The sequence below is a fragment of the Arachis stenosperma genome, chromosome 9 (assembly GCF_014773155.1).
Source record: "Arachis stenosperma cultivar V10309 chromosome 9, arast.V10309.gnm1.PFL2, whole genome shotgun sequence".
Taxonomy (NCBI): domain Eukaryota; kingdom Viridiplantae; phylum Streptophyta; class Magnoliopsida; order Fabales; family Fabaceae; genus Arachis; species Arachis stenosperma.
The window spans coordinates 11,593,262-11,610,319 of record NC_080385.1 but is presented as its reverse complement, the minus strand read 5'-3'; the positions used below and the strand labels follow the sequence as shown (position 1 = coordinate 11,610,319).

Here is a 17,058-nt window from a genome sequence, read left to right as displayed (position 1 = left end):
TCATTTATTTTCCAAAGTAGCAGTACTAATATTTAAAATATTAATTATTTAATCCAAACCATACAGAAATTCTTATTATTGCACCACTACCAACTTTATAATTTGAATATAGAAAATAATACAATAATTCTAAAATTGGATAATAACTATAACTTATTTCAAATTTAATAAATCAAAATTTGCTTTAATTTTCTTTAATAAAAGAAATTTCTGAAATTAAAGCTACAGAAATACTGAATTTGAAATTAGCTCATGATGGCCATTTTTGAAAAGTTTTGGGTCTTACACCCATACCCGTCCCCATGGAAAAAAATTATTCCCCAAACCTGTTTCCCGGTGGGTAAATCCCCGCGGATACCCGCCCCGCCGAGAAAAATTGCCATCCCTATGAATGCTCATTAATTTGGGCTTATGTACGTTGGAATTGGGTCTAATTTGGGCCCGATTCAATCGGTTTAGCCCATTAGCCCAATTTTGGGTCAAAATATTTAAAATTAGTGTTTTAATTCACTTTTACTTATCCCAAATTAAATTTTAACTTTTTACCCTCTTTACACAAAATTAATTTTCTCAGACGCAATACCAGATGGACTTAAACTGGTACTTCCGGTTAAAATGCCACTTCGTATTTTTATACTGAAAACTATGTTTTCCGACTCAGAAAAATCCACTAAGTTCAAATATCATATCGGAATTGTCGAATTTTGATTGCTACATTTTCTCACTCTTTTTTCATATTTAATTAACTACTTAATTATTTACGGCTTTACCAAGTTTTCCACTCAACCCTAATAGCAACCACCTTTTCCATCGCTGAACTCCTCTCCTCTACCATAGGGTGTCGTCGCTGTCGTCTTCTTCTTCTTCTGCTGCTCCAGCCTCTGTTGTCTCTCTATTTTCCAATCCCAGCTTTCTCCTCTATCTGCTTCATCCGGTGGGGTCTCTTTCTTCTCTAGCGAACGCCCTCCTCCGTTGCTTTGCCATCATCCTCTTAAAGCCCGATTTCTCCCTCTGTTGTGTTGCCTCCAGTCTCGCCTTCAGCTGTGTTGCCTCCAACCGCGTTTTGTCCCTCCCCAAACTTAGCTTTGGTCTCCTCCATCCCTTATTACTCCCTTTAGCCTTGCTCGCATCTGTTAGGTACGTACATGACTCTTTTTTTATTTTGAGTTTTGAGAACACATTTTGTGATGATTGCTCAGCTGCTGTGTTGTGAAACTGCGAAAAGTTGTTCTTGCTTTTATATTTTTTGTTTAGTTTATTTAGTTGTTCAGTTTTTTTGTGTTCTTGGTTTTTCACTGTGTTGTGGAATTATTTCTTCCTATTCAAATTGAAGACTACACTAATTTTTTTCCATCCTGTTCAAATTGATGTGGGCCGCCAAATCTTATCTTAGAAAATTGATATATCTACTTGAAATAAGCTTTTTACAAATCAGTTAAGAGGAAAAAAAATTGAAATTAAAAAAAAGTAAAATCTGTTTTGTAGGTATCACCTACTGGTTATCTATTATGGATGATTATCTTCTGTTATATTTGGAATTGCTATTATTTGATCAAGGTTAAAAAGTCTTGTTAATGTGTTATATATACATAAAGATTGAGAAACTTAAATGAAAGAACCAAACTTCGACTAATTTTTCAGTTTAATTGTTATTATGCTTTGATTTACATTCTTGCTTATTGTTTTTGTTGCCTAACAATTGCTTCATAATGGTTCTTATTGATTTGTTAATAATTAATGCCTTATTGCTGCCTTGGTTTTCTTCGGTGATAAATTTTGAATTTGTCTTTAAATTTCTTTATGATAAATTATAGGTAAATTATTAAGTGGAATCGTGATTTTTTAAATTTCATTAATTTAAAAATTATTAAATATAAATATTTAAAATTTTATATTAAATTTTTAATTATTTTATTCTATATTTAATTAAATTGGTTCAACATGATTTGACTCTAGTTGAACTATTGAACAATTGAATTAATCACTTTATTGATTCACTAACCAGTCTAATTTTTACAACCTTGGTCTTGATAATGGTCATTAATAATCTTAAGGTTAAAAAGGCGCCTGACCACTTTCGCAGGAATCATGCTTTCAATTCTGCGAGTTTAGGTAGTCTTTGTCCCCTATAAGGGATAGTTGTCATTCAGGGGCTCATCCATCACAAAGCTGCATACGTAGATGTTTCTAGACAATCAACATCCAAGAATTAGCAAAATAATAATAATAATAATAATAACAGTTAAAACGTGGGTACCTCTTATGAACAATAATATTTTTAAATATTTTTTTGTGTATTGGGACTCACTACAAAAAAGTCGTCGGATGCTGACAAATTTTTTTGATAAATTCACCAGTAACTTATTTACTGTTGGATTTAGTGTCGAAATAAATTCAACAGTATAAATTTCGTCGATAATTATTTACTAACAGATTTAATTTTCGTCTACTGCTATACCAGCAAATTTAACGATGGATATAAACTTTTAATTAACAAAATTCTGAATCTTGTTACCGTTTGATTTTTTTCTAATAAATCCGATGGTAAACTTAAATTTTATTTTTTTTTAAAATTTATTTAAAAATTTAATATATAATTTTAAATATTTAAATTTAATAATTTTTAAGACTAACAAAATTCAAAGTTTTACAATTTTTATAATAATTTGTCTATAACTCACAAACAAATTCAAAAAGAATATCATTTAATAAAAAAACTAATAACCAAGAATGCAACACAACTCTTGAATTTTTGAAAGATTGAAGCCAACACACCGAGACTAAAACAGGAAAATCACAACATTTATCAAATTTATGATTGTCATTTTGCACCAAACAATGCTTAATTTAATGCAACTACAAAATGCTAGTCTAGACTAAGAAAGATGTGCCACATATATAATTTGCAATGCACTCCGGATTAATTGTAATACTGAAATATGTTTCATGGACAAAACCAAAGAAATAACACAACAAATCACAAGCATAGTGTGAACTAACTATAACATAAAACTAACATTAAAGCCACTGAAACTCAAAATTTTAATAAATAACTTGCATCAAATATTCAAGCAACAGTAACAATACTGTAACACCCTAACTATCAAAACTCACACTTCTGGCTACGCAACTCAGATAGTTCGGACATTACGACGACTCTTATACTATTTAATATTAAAATATGAGCCTATTTAAAACTATAAACCGCAATACCGATCCAAAAATACTTTTGCTATACAACGTACATCCATACATACAAATACAACTTACAAAAGCTCTCAAAGAGTACATACATACATACATACATACATAAATACATATATATATATATATATATATATATATATATATATATATATATAATATTACAAGCATTATCCAATACAATTCTTATCTCTCTTACAGAATACATATAGATAAAAGCGAGGGTACATAAACAATAACTAAAGCAACATAAAACATCACGACAACAACTAGATAAACTCTTCGTGACTTCTGCGTCCATATCCTGAAAGGGAAAAATTGTAGGGCGGTGAGAACATCATCCTCGAAAGGGTTCTCAGTAGAGAATTTTTCGGAATTATTGTAATAGGATATGTGAAGGTAAACCGTACCAGTGATTAATAACCGTCTTATGCCTCTTTTTCAAAAACAACAGTTTACAATAAAAGAGAAATCTGAAATCTTTTCTGAAAGAGGAAACTGTTAATTTAAAACAAGATTCAAAAGCCTTTCAAAAGGTTTATCTATGCTGAACCAAATTAGCCTTTCATACTTTTCCAAACCAGAAACACAAAACCGAAACCAACCATCGGTCCAACTCATTTCAACCACGGCCCTAGGCCCAAACAATCCAACAGCAACCAATCCATCACAATCTAACAGAATATCAGTCGCAAACACAAGTGGGAAGGTTCAAGCACAAACAAACAGTTACAGCAAGTAGAACAATTAGCAGTTAATCACAAGTAATCACAAAGGCAAACCAAGTACAATATGCACACCCAAACAATGTCACATAGATGCATATGATGCATGCCTATCCTAGTAACTGATGATATCATCTGTCGGTTATATAGCCAACCCGACAAGTCTTGGTAGCTAACCATTGGACTGTCTCTTTGTCGTGCATCCCCAACTCGAGTTATACCCAACATAAACTTGATCATAATCATGATCCATATCCAACACCCTCACTGGTGTATATTCACGGGGGCGAGCTCATCCAGGACTTTCACAGTGCCCGGCCACCCTTACGACATAGGATCAGCAGAGTCTCGAGTCTCCGCCTGGAGCACGTGGTGGCTAGCCACTGCTTTCTCCCAGGGAAACTCGTATCTCTGATAGTGGAAGTGCAAAAATCACAATTATCAATGTCTCAGCATATATGCATTCATTCTCAGCCATGAATCAACATTCATCTCTGCCATCTGGCTTAAATTCACAATTCGTAGTCAGCCATTCGACTTATAACATATTTCGCAATCAGCCATGATTCATTATCATACACAGCCATTTCGGCTCATAACAAAATAGCACTTCCACCATTCAACATCATCAATTTCATAAAATCAGTATTTAAGTCGTAAATCACTTTTTCTCAGTTCATTTCACTTTGAAATAAGATTTCAAATCTTTTCAACCTTGGCTTTAAAGTTCCCATTTCTCAAATCCTCTCAGGCTCACAATCCCCTTTTTCTCAAGGTGAGTTCCCTTTTTAAAAAATAATGCCACTCTCGGCATCCTCTTTCCAAAACTTTCATAACCATGGCAAGTTAAAGATTTATTTTGGAATATTCAAAATCATTCATCCAACAACGGGATTTTATTACGAAAGTTTCTCGGTTGAGTCTCAAGTCTTTAGGGAAAGTCAACCTATATCAACTCCTTAAAATTCATTGAAACTCTTAAAATCCTAGATTCTCGGTTCAAGTAAATAAAACTGAATTTATTATGAAATCGAATCATACAAAATCACAAGTTCCAACCCGGTCCAAAAATCAATTCACTTGAAATGGAACCAATTCATTTGAATCAAACCACTTTTAGATTTCTTCTTGAAACCCATTTTTTTCTAACCTCTTCCAAAATGCCTCAAACTTAATTATTCAGTCAAAAGTATAGTTTCCTTTAAAATCACTAAAAGCTCCTTTTTATATTGAAATCAATATTAGAGCATCATTCTTTCCTTCAGTGATTCAAATGGTAAAAATAGTTCATTTCTAAACAAGTCGAACTCAAGGCATAAAGTTCACTTAAATAAATTAAGCTCGAAAACATAAATATTCTATTAATAATTCAAATGATACAATTTCTCAAATCCAAACCTTTTTAAATAGCTTTTCAAACAAGTCTCAGATTTTTATAGAAATTTCGGCAGCATCTCTCCTAAAACTTGGACTTTGTCACTCGGTTCGGGTCCCAACTAAACCGTTTCTCAATCCCTTTCAACAGTCCAAAATCCAAATCAATTCAAACTCAAGCTAAATCCAACAGTCACCTCATTTGCATATCTCAAGGAAACCATTTCAAAATCAAATCAATATCAATCGATTTAACTCATTTCCAAAGTTTTAAAGAAACGGTTCAGCAACAAATCATTTGTCAAAACCAAGTGAATTAAAGTAAACCAGGCTGAATCCAAAAGTGCATTCGATATTTCACATTATCAAGAAAATTAACTCAATTCAAATCAAATCTCAACGGATTAAACTCGATCTCAAATCTTTAAAAGAATCAACTTGAAAACATTCCGTTTCACAAAACCGCACAACAATCCAACCAAATAACATTCATAATCATTCGAGACAATCAGACAGTACCTAAGGCTGATACAATCACCAAATACACATTGTCTCACATCAGTATCCATATGTAATAATTCCAATATATAAAATGTAGTTTTCGAAAAGCGCCCCTACCTCGACAAATTAAAACTATAATCCAAACGCCTCTCAGAAATCCATTTCGTGTCGACCCAAACCAACGGCAGCTGCAAAACGCAGCCCCACACATTTTCGCAGCAGCATAAACAGCTCTAAATTACTACAAACAGCCTCAGTTACTAAATCCTAAGAACATTAATACCGTAAAGGCTTTAATACACGTACGGGACACTAATGTAGGGCTTTCAAAACATAAGTTTTTACCGGAATAACAAAATGAAGCAGCTGCAAATTCCGAACCGACCCAAGAACAGCTCCGGTAGCGGCCAGAAGCGCTGGTGGATCAACTATAATAACCACGCAACATCAAAACCTTCTTGAAACCCAAAATGTCAGAAACCACAAATTTAAAGCCCTTACCGAAAAGTCAAAACTCGCAGAAATCACTGAACAGCAGCTCCGATGATGCCATTCCAGTGTGTTCTCTTACTTCGGCCATGACACGGTGACTCAGAATCAGCATAGCCGCATCACAATCATCAACGGCGGCTCCATTAGCAATCACCATAGCATCCTGGCCTCAGCAGCAGCTTCCAAAGGCAACGGCGGCGCTGGCTTCTGCAGCAGCTCCTCGCGAGCGCTCTCCCCTCTCTCCTCCATCGATGGTGACAACGACGGCACTGGAGGCGGGGCACGCAACGGGCTGAGCACGGCGTCGAGGTCCCCTTCGCTCTCTTCCTTCTCTCTCAGATCTCCCCTCTGGCCGCGATGCTGACCCCGCGCCTCTCTCGTTCTTCAACTCGACCTGACGGCGGACTCCAAGGCGGCGGCAGGAACCTTGAAGGCGTGCAGTCTCCCCAGCGACGGCAGTGAGACGCCGATGATGACGGGCCGGACGACGACTGGAAGACGGCGCGGGTGAAGCTCCCTCTCTTCGACGCCACTTCTTCGCGACAGCGTTGGTGGCACGACGGCAATGGCTCCTCGCCGGCGCCGTTCCTACCCTCTTCCCTCTCCTTCCCGTCTTCCTCCTAACCCTTTTCTTTCTTTCCGTTTCATTTTGATGGCAGCAGCTGCTGCTGCGCATTGAATTGGAGGAAGGGTAAAGTGTGTCACTGTTGCTGGGTTCAGGAAAACCGGGTAATGGATTAGGGTTTTTGAGAAAAATTAGGACTAGGAACATTTTAGTAATTTCTAATAAAGTTGTGGATAATATAGTAATTGAAACCCAAATTAAATCCACCACTAATTAAATATAGAAAAATGTCATTTGCTCATCAATTTTACAAATTATTTTTATTAAAATGTCTAAATCCAAGAATTAGGAATAATATCATTAAATCCTTTATTTTTCCAAAACAGTAGTATCAATATTTTAAAATCTAATTATTATTTAGTCCAAATCATATAAAATTCTTATTATTTCACAATTGCCAAATTTATAATTTAAATATAGAAAATAATCCAATAATTGTAAAATTGGATAATAATCTTAATCTATTTCAAATTCAATTAATCGAAACTTGCTTTAATTTTCTTTAATAAAAAAATTTCTGAAATTAAAACTACAGAAATACTGAATTTGAAATTAGCTAATGATAGTCTTTTTTCAAAAATTTTGAGTCTTACATTCTACCCACCTTAATAATAATGAGGATGAAAAAAAGGTTATTTCAACCAATATTGCTACTAAAATTCCAACAAAAAAATATTCTTTCAAGTTTCAATCAATTTCTGCAAAATAATTTTTTTATTTTAAAAACTATATCATTTGATTTCAGATAACACTTTTTTTGTTTTATTTTCAATCTATTTTTTTTTGTCTTTCTTCAACAATTGATTAAATTTTAAAGTTTTGTTACAAAATTTGATATGGAAAATTTATAAAAAAAAGTCCTTTGGTAATATTTATTTACATAACATACCAAAAATCTAAAATCATTTTTAAATATTCAGATAATTTAGATATTAATTTTTATTAATATTAAGTTAAATATATTTTTTATGGATAAATTTTTAACTTTTTATAATAAAAAAGTATTTAATAGAGTCAAATTTTGGCTCTTCATTACATTTATTTTAATTTTTTTGTTTGTTAAACACTGAATTAGTAAATAAAAAATAATTTTATTTTAACATTATCTATAATATGTTCACTTCTAATGATAATAAATTCATCTACTAAGATTGATGAATTGATGTGCTTCGTATTAGTGATTTTATATATTCATTATTGGTTAATGTTTATATTTCGAATTTTTTTTACTTTCCTATATACTAAGAAGTGTGAACCAAAGAAAAAATTTAGTGAGTCAAATTTATTTATTAAGTTGGAGTAAATATATTTTTTTCCGTGTTCTATATAAAATTTTATGAAAATTCAGTGGAAATATTTGCTCCTATATAGTTAAATATAGATCCGTTTTTAGTGGTAATAGTAGTTATAGTTGGCCATATTATTAAAAAAAAATTTGTAAGAATTTAAAGTTTTTACAAAATACAAATAAAATTTTTACAAAAATAATAATTATTATTATTTAATAAATTTTTTAATAAAAAAATTATATTGCCTTAAAATAAAAAAAATAAAAATCAAAATGTCTATTTTTTTAGATAAATATCACTCTATCCTTTATAAAAATAAACAAAAATTAAATTGAGTCTTTACTCTTTTTTATCCTATTTAAAAACTTGATTAGAAATTAAACCTTTTAAACTGTAATACTTAATAGAATAACAAATTAGTCCGCAATGCCATCTCAACTCTCAAGTTTGACAACTGCAATGGAATCCTGGTCCATGATGTGCCCCTATCATCGACGTGATAGCCACAACACAGAAAAAATTAAAGAATAGAAATACTTAAAAACGTCATTGTTTACTAAATCCTACCTACGGTTTAAGTGATTTTTTTCCTTTTTTCCGATTATATTAAGTACATATTAAAATTAGTTATAAAAATTAATTATTAGAATAAAATATATTTTAAAATATAAAATATATATTAAAAATAAGTCAAACTATATATATTTATATATAAATATATATAGTTAATTTTAATAATTAATTTTAATATATAAATAATACTTATTATTTATACATTTTTTGACAAATCATTATTTATACATGTAGATTACAATTTGAATAGAAATGGTATTATTTATACATGTAATTCAATTGTCAATTTTAGCCACTTTGAAATGTTATAATAAAAACATTTAGATATTAGAAGATGAAATTTATAATTTGATTTAATAACGAAAAAGTAATAAATAATAATAATAATAATAATAATAATAATAATAATAATAATAATAATAATAATAATAATAATAATAATAAATAAATAAATAAATAAATAATAAACTAATAGGTAACGAAACTTTATACCAAACTAAACATTTTAAAAATATTTTTCAGATAAAAAATAATCAACACTACGACAAAACTCAGATACATAAGAATAATCAGAAAAATGGTTGAGAATCATGCTCTTATATATAATTATAATTTAAAGTAAGTGGGTCAAACAGCATAAAATAGTCAAAATAATTATATTAGGTATATATTAAAATTAATTATTAATATAAAATATCAAAATATAAATTATATATTAAAAATAAATTGAATTATATATATTTATATATAAATATATAATAACAAAATTTAATAATTGATTTTAATGTATACATTTTTATAGTCCAAATAAGGCATAGTTGGATACTTGGGTGCCTCTACGCACATTACTATATATCTATATATCTTACCTCCTTAGCACCGCATTGCCGACCCGAACAACTGAAAAGAAAAAGGTTGCACAAAAAACTCAAAAGGATTCAGAAATGCTACCACAAGTATTAGCTATTCCTGCAGCAATGCTCCTTGTGATATTCACATTCATCATTCTATCACCATTTGTGTTGAATCCAGCAAATGGGAGTACCAAAAAACTCCCACCAGGTCCAAAACCTTTACCAATTATTGGTAACCTTCACATCTTAGGAAAGCTCCCACATCGCACCCTTGAGGCCCTTGCCACTAAATATGGACCCATAATGTCCCTAAAGTTAGGACAAGTCCCTGTGGTTGTGGTTTCTTCTCCAGAAATTGCTAAGCTCGTTCTGAAAACTCATGACTTGGTTTTCGCAAACCGGCCTAAGGTTCAGGTCAGAGATAGAAATAGAAGTATATATATTTATATGGATAAATTTTAGTACGGTTATGTTACGGTGATTAAGTGATTATTTAAATATTAAAATTAAAGTTATTTTTTAATATTTTAATATTTTTTAAATAATAATTTTTAGAAGACATTATTTAATAATAAAAAATATTATTTTAATTTTAATAATATTTTTTAAAATATTATAATTACCATAATATAATTATACTAGAATAATTCATATAAAAATAATATATATTATTATTGATCAAATTTTTTTAATTTTAATAAAAAATGAGTTGACTTTTTTATTTTAACTAATTTTTTATTTTTATTTTAAATCATTTTAAAAAAAATTATATTTGTGTGCATTATCCCTTAATTTAACTGAAATAGATTTTATTCACTATTTGTGCCTGTGAAATCGAATTTTCCTTATAGCACTGCATCGAAAATTAAAATCTGCGCAAAATTATGAGATTAATATGTTAGGTAATTAATTTTTTTAAGTCAATATCAACTAATTTTTTAAAATTATTTTATTTATTTAAATTTTAAATTTTAAATTCTAAATGATAAATCAATACATTAAAATTGGTTATAATTTTTGTTAACTAAAAATTAATTTTTTATATTTTCTCTCCACAAAATCATAAATTTCTTTTATAATAATTTAAAATAAAAATTATTTAAATATAAAAGGCCGATCTGATGATCCCGAACTAACTAAATTACATGGATTAATCTTTACTTGGCAGGTAGTAGAAACTCTTTCTTATGGCCGAAAGGGGTTGGTGTTTACGGAGTACGGTGGTTATTGGCGCAACGTGAGGAAGTTGTGCAGCTTGCAACTTCTAAGTGCATCAAAGGTTGAGATGTTTGGTCCTTTGAGGAAGAAGGAGTTGGAAATGTTGGTGAATACACTTAAGAAGGCTTCGGATTCATGTGAGGTTGTGGATCTTAGTCAGTTGATTGGGGAGTTTGCTGAAAATATCACTTTTAACATGATATTGGGTCGTAGCAAGGATAATCGGTTTGACCTCAAGGGCCTCATTCATGAGATTATGTTCTTGGTCGGTGCCTTCAATCTTGCAGATTATGTGCCTATCTTAGATTCGTTTGATCTTCAGGTATGTCCCTGTTACCTCTTAATTAACTAAAAGAGTAATGGTATGAACCATCAGAATTTATGGATGGTCCTTTATCATTCTTTTAATAAAATAATTATGAAATATAAATAAAATAATTTTAAGCTACTTTAATATATGATTTTTATTATTCACAAATATTTATATTGTTAAAATACCAATCTGTCATTTCTTTTTTTTAATCTTTTATATTTGAACCAACACTAGTTAACTTTTTTACACTAAAGATATTAATTTTCTAATATTTTTCAATAAAATTTATTTGAAATATTAGAAATAAATTGAAAAAAATTAATCATGATAAGTATTATTAAAATTTTTGAAAAGATTTAATTACCAATTCAGTACCTAAAAGATTTAATCGCAGTTAATTAAAGGCCCTTAAAATATGTTATTGATAAAATAATCCGTTAATGATTTGAAAATACGACAATCATAACCAATAAATATTATATTTTTTACAAGTGACAAAATAAACTTTCATATTTAACATACACTTATCCATTTGATTCGAATTTTTGTGATTTGAATAAATATTTAGAATGTGCACAAAAAAATTTAAAGCAAAATTTGATCTCTAAATTTTTTTTATTTTTCAAAAAAATGTGTCATTCGCACTAAAAATTTTTTTAAAAAATTCACTTGATATAAAATTAACAAATTTTAAGGATAAAAAATCTCGTTTTTTTAATGATGATTAAAAAATTTTGCATCATAATCTAATTTCTAAAGTCTATTTTTAGAATATATATTTAATATCTATTTTTTTGTCTTAGTTTTAAATTTTTCGAAAACTTTTTTGTTGTTAATATTTTTTGTGAATTTTTTTTATAAGCAACATGAATTTTCGAGTACTATTCTAATAGTTTACTTTTTCGGAAGCAAATTATACTTTACCTACAAAATATTTAAGTAACAAAAGTAAATGACGTGCATACCTTGTATGATTGTGAAACAAATGATAAGCCAGGGACTAAAGAGAAGAACAAAGAAAGCTAGCAAGGCCATTGATGAAGCATTAGAGCACATCATCAATGATCACGATCACCCATCATCAACTGAATCTCCACAGGATAACAAGGATTTTATAAACATATTACTTAGCTACATGAATCTACCAATGGACCCACATGATCATGAACAAAGACATGTAGTTGGGAGAACCAATATAAAGGCTATCGTATTAGACTTAATTGCTGGATCATACGACACTTCTTCAACAGCAACTGAATGGGCTATGTCAGAGCTTTTAAAAAATTCAAGAATAATGAAGAAACTTCAAAACGAGATTGAAGGCCTTGTGGGAATGAATAGACAAGTGGAAGAAAATGACTTAAAAAAATTGCCTTACCTTGACATGGTTGTGAAGGAGATATTACGATTATATCCTGTTGGACCATTTCTTGTGCCACACGAGTCTACAGAAGATGTTACCATAAATGGTTATTTTATAGAGAAAAATACACGGATCATGGTGAATGCATGGGCAATAGGGAGAGATCCAAGAGTTTGGTTGGAAAATAGTAACATGTTTTTTCCTGAAAGATTTGAAAACAACGATGTAGATGTTAAGGGGCATGATTTTAGACTCATACCATTTGGGTCAGGTCGTAGAGGGTGTCCTGGGATGAATATGGGTTTAACTACCATTAAGATTACTATAGCACAATTAGTGCATTGTTTTAGTTGGGAACTTCCATTTGGTATAACTCCAGAGAATTTAGATATGACTGAAGAATTTAGATTCTCTATACCAAGAAGTAAGCATTTATTATGTAGGCCAACTTATCGCCTACTTAGTGAAACTTAAATAGGATTAAAGGGTTTCAACTACAATTAAATTGGCGAATTATTTGTGTTTATTTTCAATTTTTTCTTCTATTTTTTGTTTCATAATATGGATTGCTATAATAAAATAATGCTGATGCTTTATTGTTGTCGAAGGAAATTCTAGCTCTAAGAATTAATATTTGTGTTACTACTCATCCTGATTAGTTACTTTTGCTTATGCAGTATATTAGTGTTTATTTGATATTACAGGAAATTATATTGACTCTTATTCTAGCTTCTCTGTTTTCTATTGTATTGAGTTACACAACATGAATATCTGCTTTACAAAGCTAGATTGATTGAATAACAAAATATGAATGAGAAATATTAGGAGATTAATATTTTTTATTAATATTATCTAATATTTTGGGTTAATATTTTATTTTTATACTATTAGAATTTAGTGTAACTTGAGTGATTTTGGCAGCTAAATTTATTGCACATTTGTAAATAGAAATTAGGAATGCAAGGTGATATAGTTAGTTAGAGATTATGGTTAAGTGGTTAAGTTAGTGACTCTCATTTTATTACATACAACTTGTATATAAACATCTTGTGAAACTAATGTACTTACCAATTTAGCAGTTTTCTACATTTACATCTCTCTGAGTTCAACTCCTATTTCTCTCACTCTTTCTCATCGCATTCTCTCTCATCTTGCTTCACTGGATGAAGCTTGATGCCTCATCTCAAATTTTTACACCCTCTACTCTTGGATTTGCACGATAGAGTTTGATCAGAGCATGATCCTTTCTCTAGTGCGTTTTCACATGGTGCGGTGAGCGTAGAAAAAAGGTCACTGCTCCGATCAACGAGATCGAGAGTAAAAGATCTGAATCTGGTAACAAAGTAGATTCAATAACTCACCAATTGTATTCTTAAATTCCATTTCTTTTCTTTTCTCATTGTGAAACTATCTCCATTTTCTATTATCTCGAAAGATCCTTTTATCAATTTCATTAATCCCTAATAAATTACAATGGACAATACTCAACCATTGAATCCCTTGAATCTCAATGTGATGGATGCTTAATCAATTGCGAATTTTTTGAAACAAATGTCATCAATTCAAGCTCAGATGGCCAAAAACCCAGTCAATCCGTCGCAAGATCCAACGAGCCCTTATTTTCTTCATCCGAGCAAAAGTCCTGGTAATCCTCTCATTCCAATTATTTTGATTGCGAGCAATTATAGTGCTTGGATCAGAGCTATGTTATTGGCCTTGGAATCAAAGAACAAACTCAAGTTCATTGACGAATCAATCGCAAGGCCAAACAAAGATGCTGCACTTTTCGAAGCTTGGGAAAAATGAAAAACTTACTTACTGTCATAGATAACACTTTCATTAAGTCCTGAAATTTCAGGAAGCGTGATATGGAACAATAACGCTTCAGACATTTGAAAGGAACTGATGAATAGATACTATCATAGTGACAAGTTTTGGGTGGCAAAATTGCAGAAAGAATTGTTTCAATTGAAACAAGGTGATGCTACTATTACAGCTTATTACACAAAGCTAAAATCTATTTGGAAATATTTGAACAACTTTAGACTCATTCCTAATTTCACAAATTGTACGACTGTGTGCTCATGTGGACTGAACATAATCAGAGAGCATAGGCAAGAGGATTACTGTAAGACCCATAACCTTTAAAAAGTCTTTTCATGAGCAAGTCTTAAATTATAGAGTTATTTATAGTCTTAATTTTAGAAATTATTTTATCAAAGATAATTAAAGTAAGTTTTGATTTGTTGAATTTGAGATAAGTTATGATTATTATCCAATTATACAATTATTGGATTATTTTTTATATTTAAATTATAAATTTAGCAGTTGTGAAATAACAAGGATTTTATATGATTTGGACTAAATAATTAATATTTTAAAATAGTAATACTGCTGTTTTGGAAAAATAAAGGATTTAATTATATTATTTCCAATTATTGGATTTGAATATTTTATTGAAAATAATTTGTGAAGTTGATGAACAAATAATATTTTATACATTATTATTGTTGGATTAGAATTTATTTCAATTACTATATTATCCCTACTTTATATGAAATTACAAAAATACCCTTAACCCTATTTTTTAAAAAAATGAAAGCCTAAAGCCTTCATCCCAGCAGCCGAAAACCCTACCCTGTCTTCCCTTTCACCTTCAGCAAGTTCACCGAACTTGAAGCCCATAGCAATACCCACGGTTCCTTATCGTGTTCCATGGAGGAAGAAAACAGAAATATGAGATAGGAGGCAGAGAAGGAGAAAATCGTAAACACAACACACACCCACAAAGCACCATTGTCCGAACAGAAAGAGGGGAGATGAGGAAGCACGGCACCGGCGGGCGTCACTATCGCAGCGCCGCCGTGTTGCATCAGGGAAGATGAGTGAGCGGGGAACAGCCACGAGAGAGAGAGGGTCGCGCCGCCACGGTCGTCCAGGAGAAACGCCGTAGAAGAAGCTGCTGCGCTGTCCAGAACTGCGTTTGACCCGCCGCCGTTCAGGCTCCAGTTGCTGTCACCCTTGTGCAGTCGCTGCCACGAAGTGGCCTTGCATCCGCCGCCGTCTTCGTGGGGCTTGTGGAGTCGCGGTCGCTCCTCGCCGTGGAGCCCGTGTCGTCACCTTTCAGCCACTACCAGAGCAGAAACGCGCACGAGGGCACTGCGGAGAGGATGAGGTGCGATGGTGGTGGGTGGTTCTACCACCCTTGCTGTCGTGCCGTCAGAGTCTGCCGCCATGGCCGTTGGTCTCCTAGCTGCTGCTGTGGTTGGGGGTATGCTGTGTATGGTCGCCGGAAAGCATCTCTGCCGTTGCCGAAAAACCTCTCTGCCGCCGGAGACCGCTCTGCCGGTAAGAGTGTTAAATTTGTGGTTTCGGTCATTTTGGATTTTGAGAAGGTTTTGATGCTGCGTGGTTTTTATAGTTGATCCACCGGAGCTTCTGGCCGCCGCCGGAGCTGTTGTCGGGGCTGGTTTGAAATCGCACCTGCTTCGTTTTGTTAATTCAGTGAGTATTTCTATTTCGAAAGCCTCGCGTTAGTATCATGTTGTGATTGGTTAATGAATATGAATTTTTGGTAACGTAGGGTAAAGTCCTGATTGTTGTATGTTGAGATTAGAGTCGTTGAGATTGTTGCGAAAAACAAGCGGAGCCGGGATTTTGGTTGTTGATTTCGGATTGAGGTGGAAGGGACTCTGTGAGATGTTTGGGTTATGGAATTTGTGTTTTGAGGTAGGGGCGCTTTCCAAAAACTATACTTTATGTATTGGAATTATTACATATGGATACTGATGTGAGAAAATGTGTATTTGGTGATTGTATCGGCCTTATGTATTATTTGATTGTCTCGAAAGCTTATGAATGTTTGTTGGCTGAATTTGTTGTGTGGATTTGTAAAATGGAATGTTTGGAGTTGATTCTTTAAATATTAGAAATTTGAGTTTAATCCGTTGGGGATTGATTTGAGCTAAGTTGACTCTCTTGATAATGTGAAAGATAGAATACTCTTTGAAATTCAGCCTAGTTTGCTTTAATTGACTTGGTTTTGACAAATGATTTGTTGCTGAACCGATTCTTTAAAGCTTTGGAAATGAGTTAAATCGGTTGATATTGAGTTGATTTTGAAATAGTTTCCTTGAGATATGCCACTGAGGCGACTGTTGGATTTAGCTTGCTTTTGAATTGATTTCTGGTTTTAAGCTATTGAAAAGAAATGAGAAACAGTTTAGTTGGGACCCGAACCGGGTGGCAAAAGTCCAAGTTTTAGGGGAGGTGCTACCGAAATTTCTACAAAATTCTAGTCTTGTTTGAAAAGTTATTTAAAAAGGGTTGGATTTGAGAAATTGTATTATTTGATTTATTAAGAGAATATTTATGTTTTCAAGCTTAATTTATTTAATGAACTTTATGCGTTGAGTTCGGCTTATTTAGAAATGAACTATTTTTACCGTTTGAATCACTGAAGGAAAGAATGATGCTCTAATATTGATTTCAATATAAAAAGGAGCTTTTAGTGATTTTAAAGGAATC

The 17,058-nt window shown here is 31.8% G+C and overlaps 1 protein-coding gene across 1 annotated transcript; it reads left to right on the top strand.

The window, feature by feature from the left end:
* Positions 1-9,706: 9,706 nt before the first annotated feature.
* LOC130947982 (cytochrome P450 CYP736A12-like) lies at positions 9,707-13,089 on the top strand. Its single transcript, XM_057876694.1, has 3 exons — positions 9,707-10,051; positions 10,806-11,177; positions 12,166-13,089. Exons 1-3 carry the CDS (start codon positions 9,728-9,730, stop codon positions 13,003-13,005), a joined length of 1,536 nt encoding a protein of 511 aa, XP_057732677.1. The 5' UTR covers positions 9,707-9,727; the 3' UTR covers positions 13,006-13,089.
* The last annotated feature ends 3,969 nt before the right edge of the window (positions 13,090-17,058 follow it).

What these genes read in the sequence shown, in the direction of transcription:
- LOC130947982 (XM_057876694.1), top strand. Translation starts at nt 9,728, where the DNA reads ATGCTACCACAAGTATTAGCTATTCCTGCAGCAATGCTCCTTGTGATA. An exon ending in CAAACCGGCCTAAGGTTCAG is followed by an intron (nt 10,052 to 10,805) that starts GTCAGAGATAGA and finishes TTTACTTGGCAG; the next exon opens with GTAGTAGAAACTCTTTCTTA. An exon ending in TAGATTCGTTTGATCTTCAG is followed by an intron (nt 11,178 to 12,165) that starts GTATGTCCCTGT and finishes ATGATAAGCCAG; the next exon opens with GGACTAAAGAGAAGAACAAA.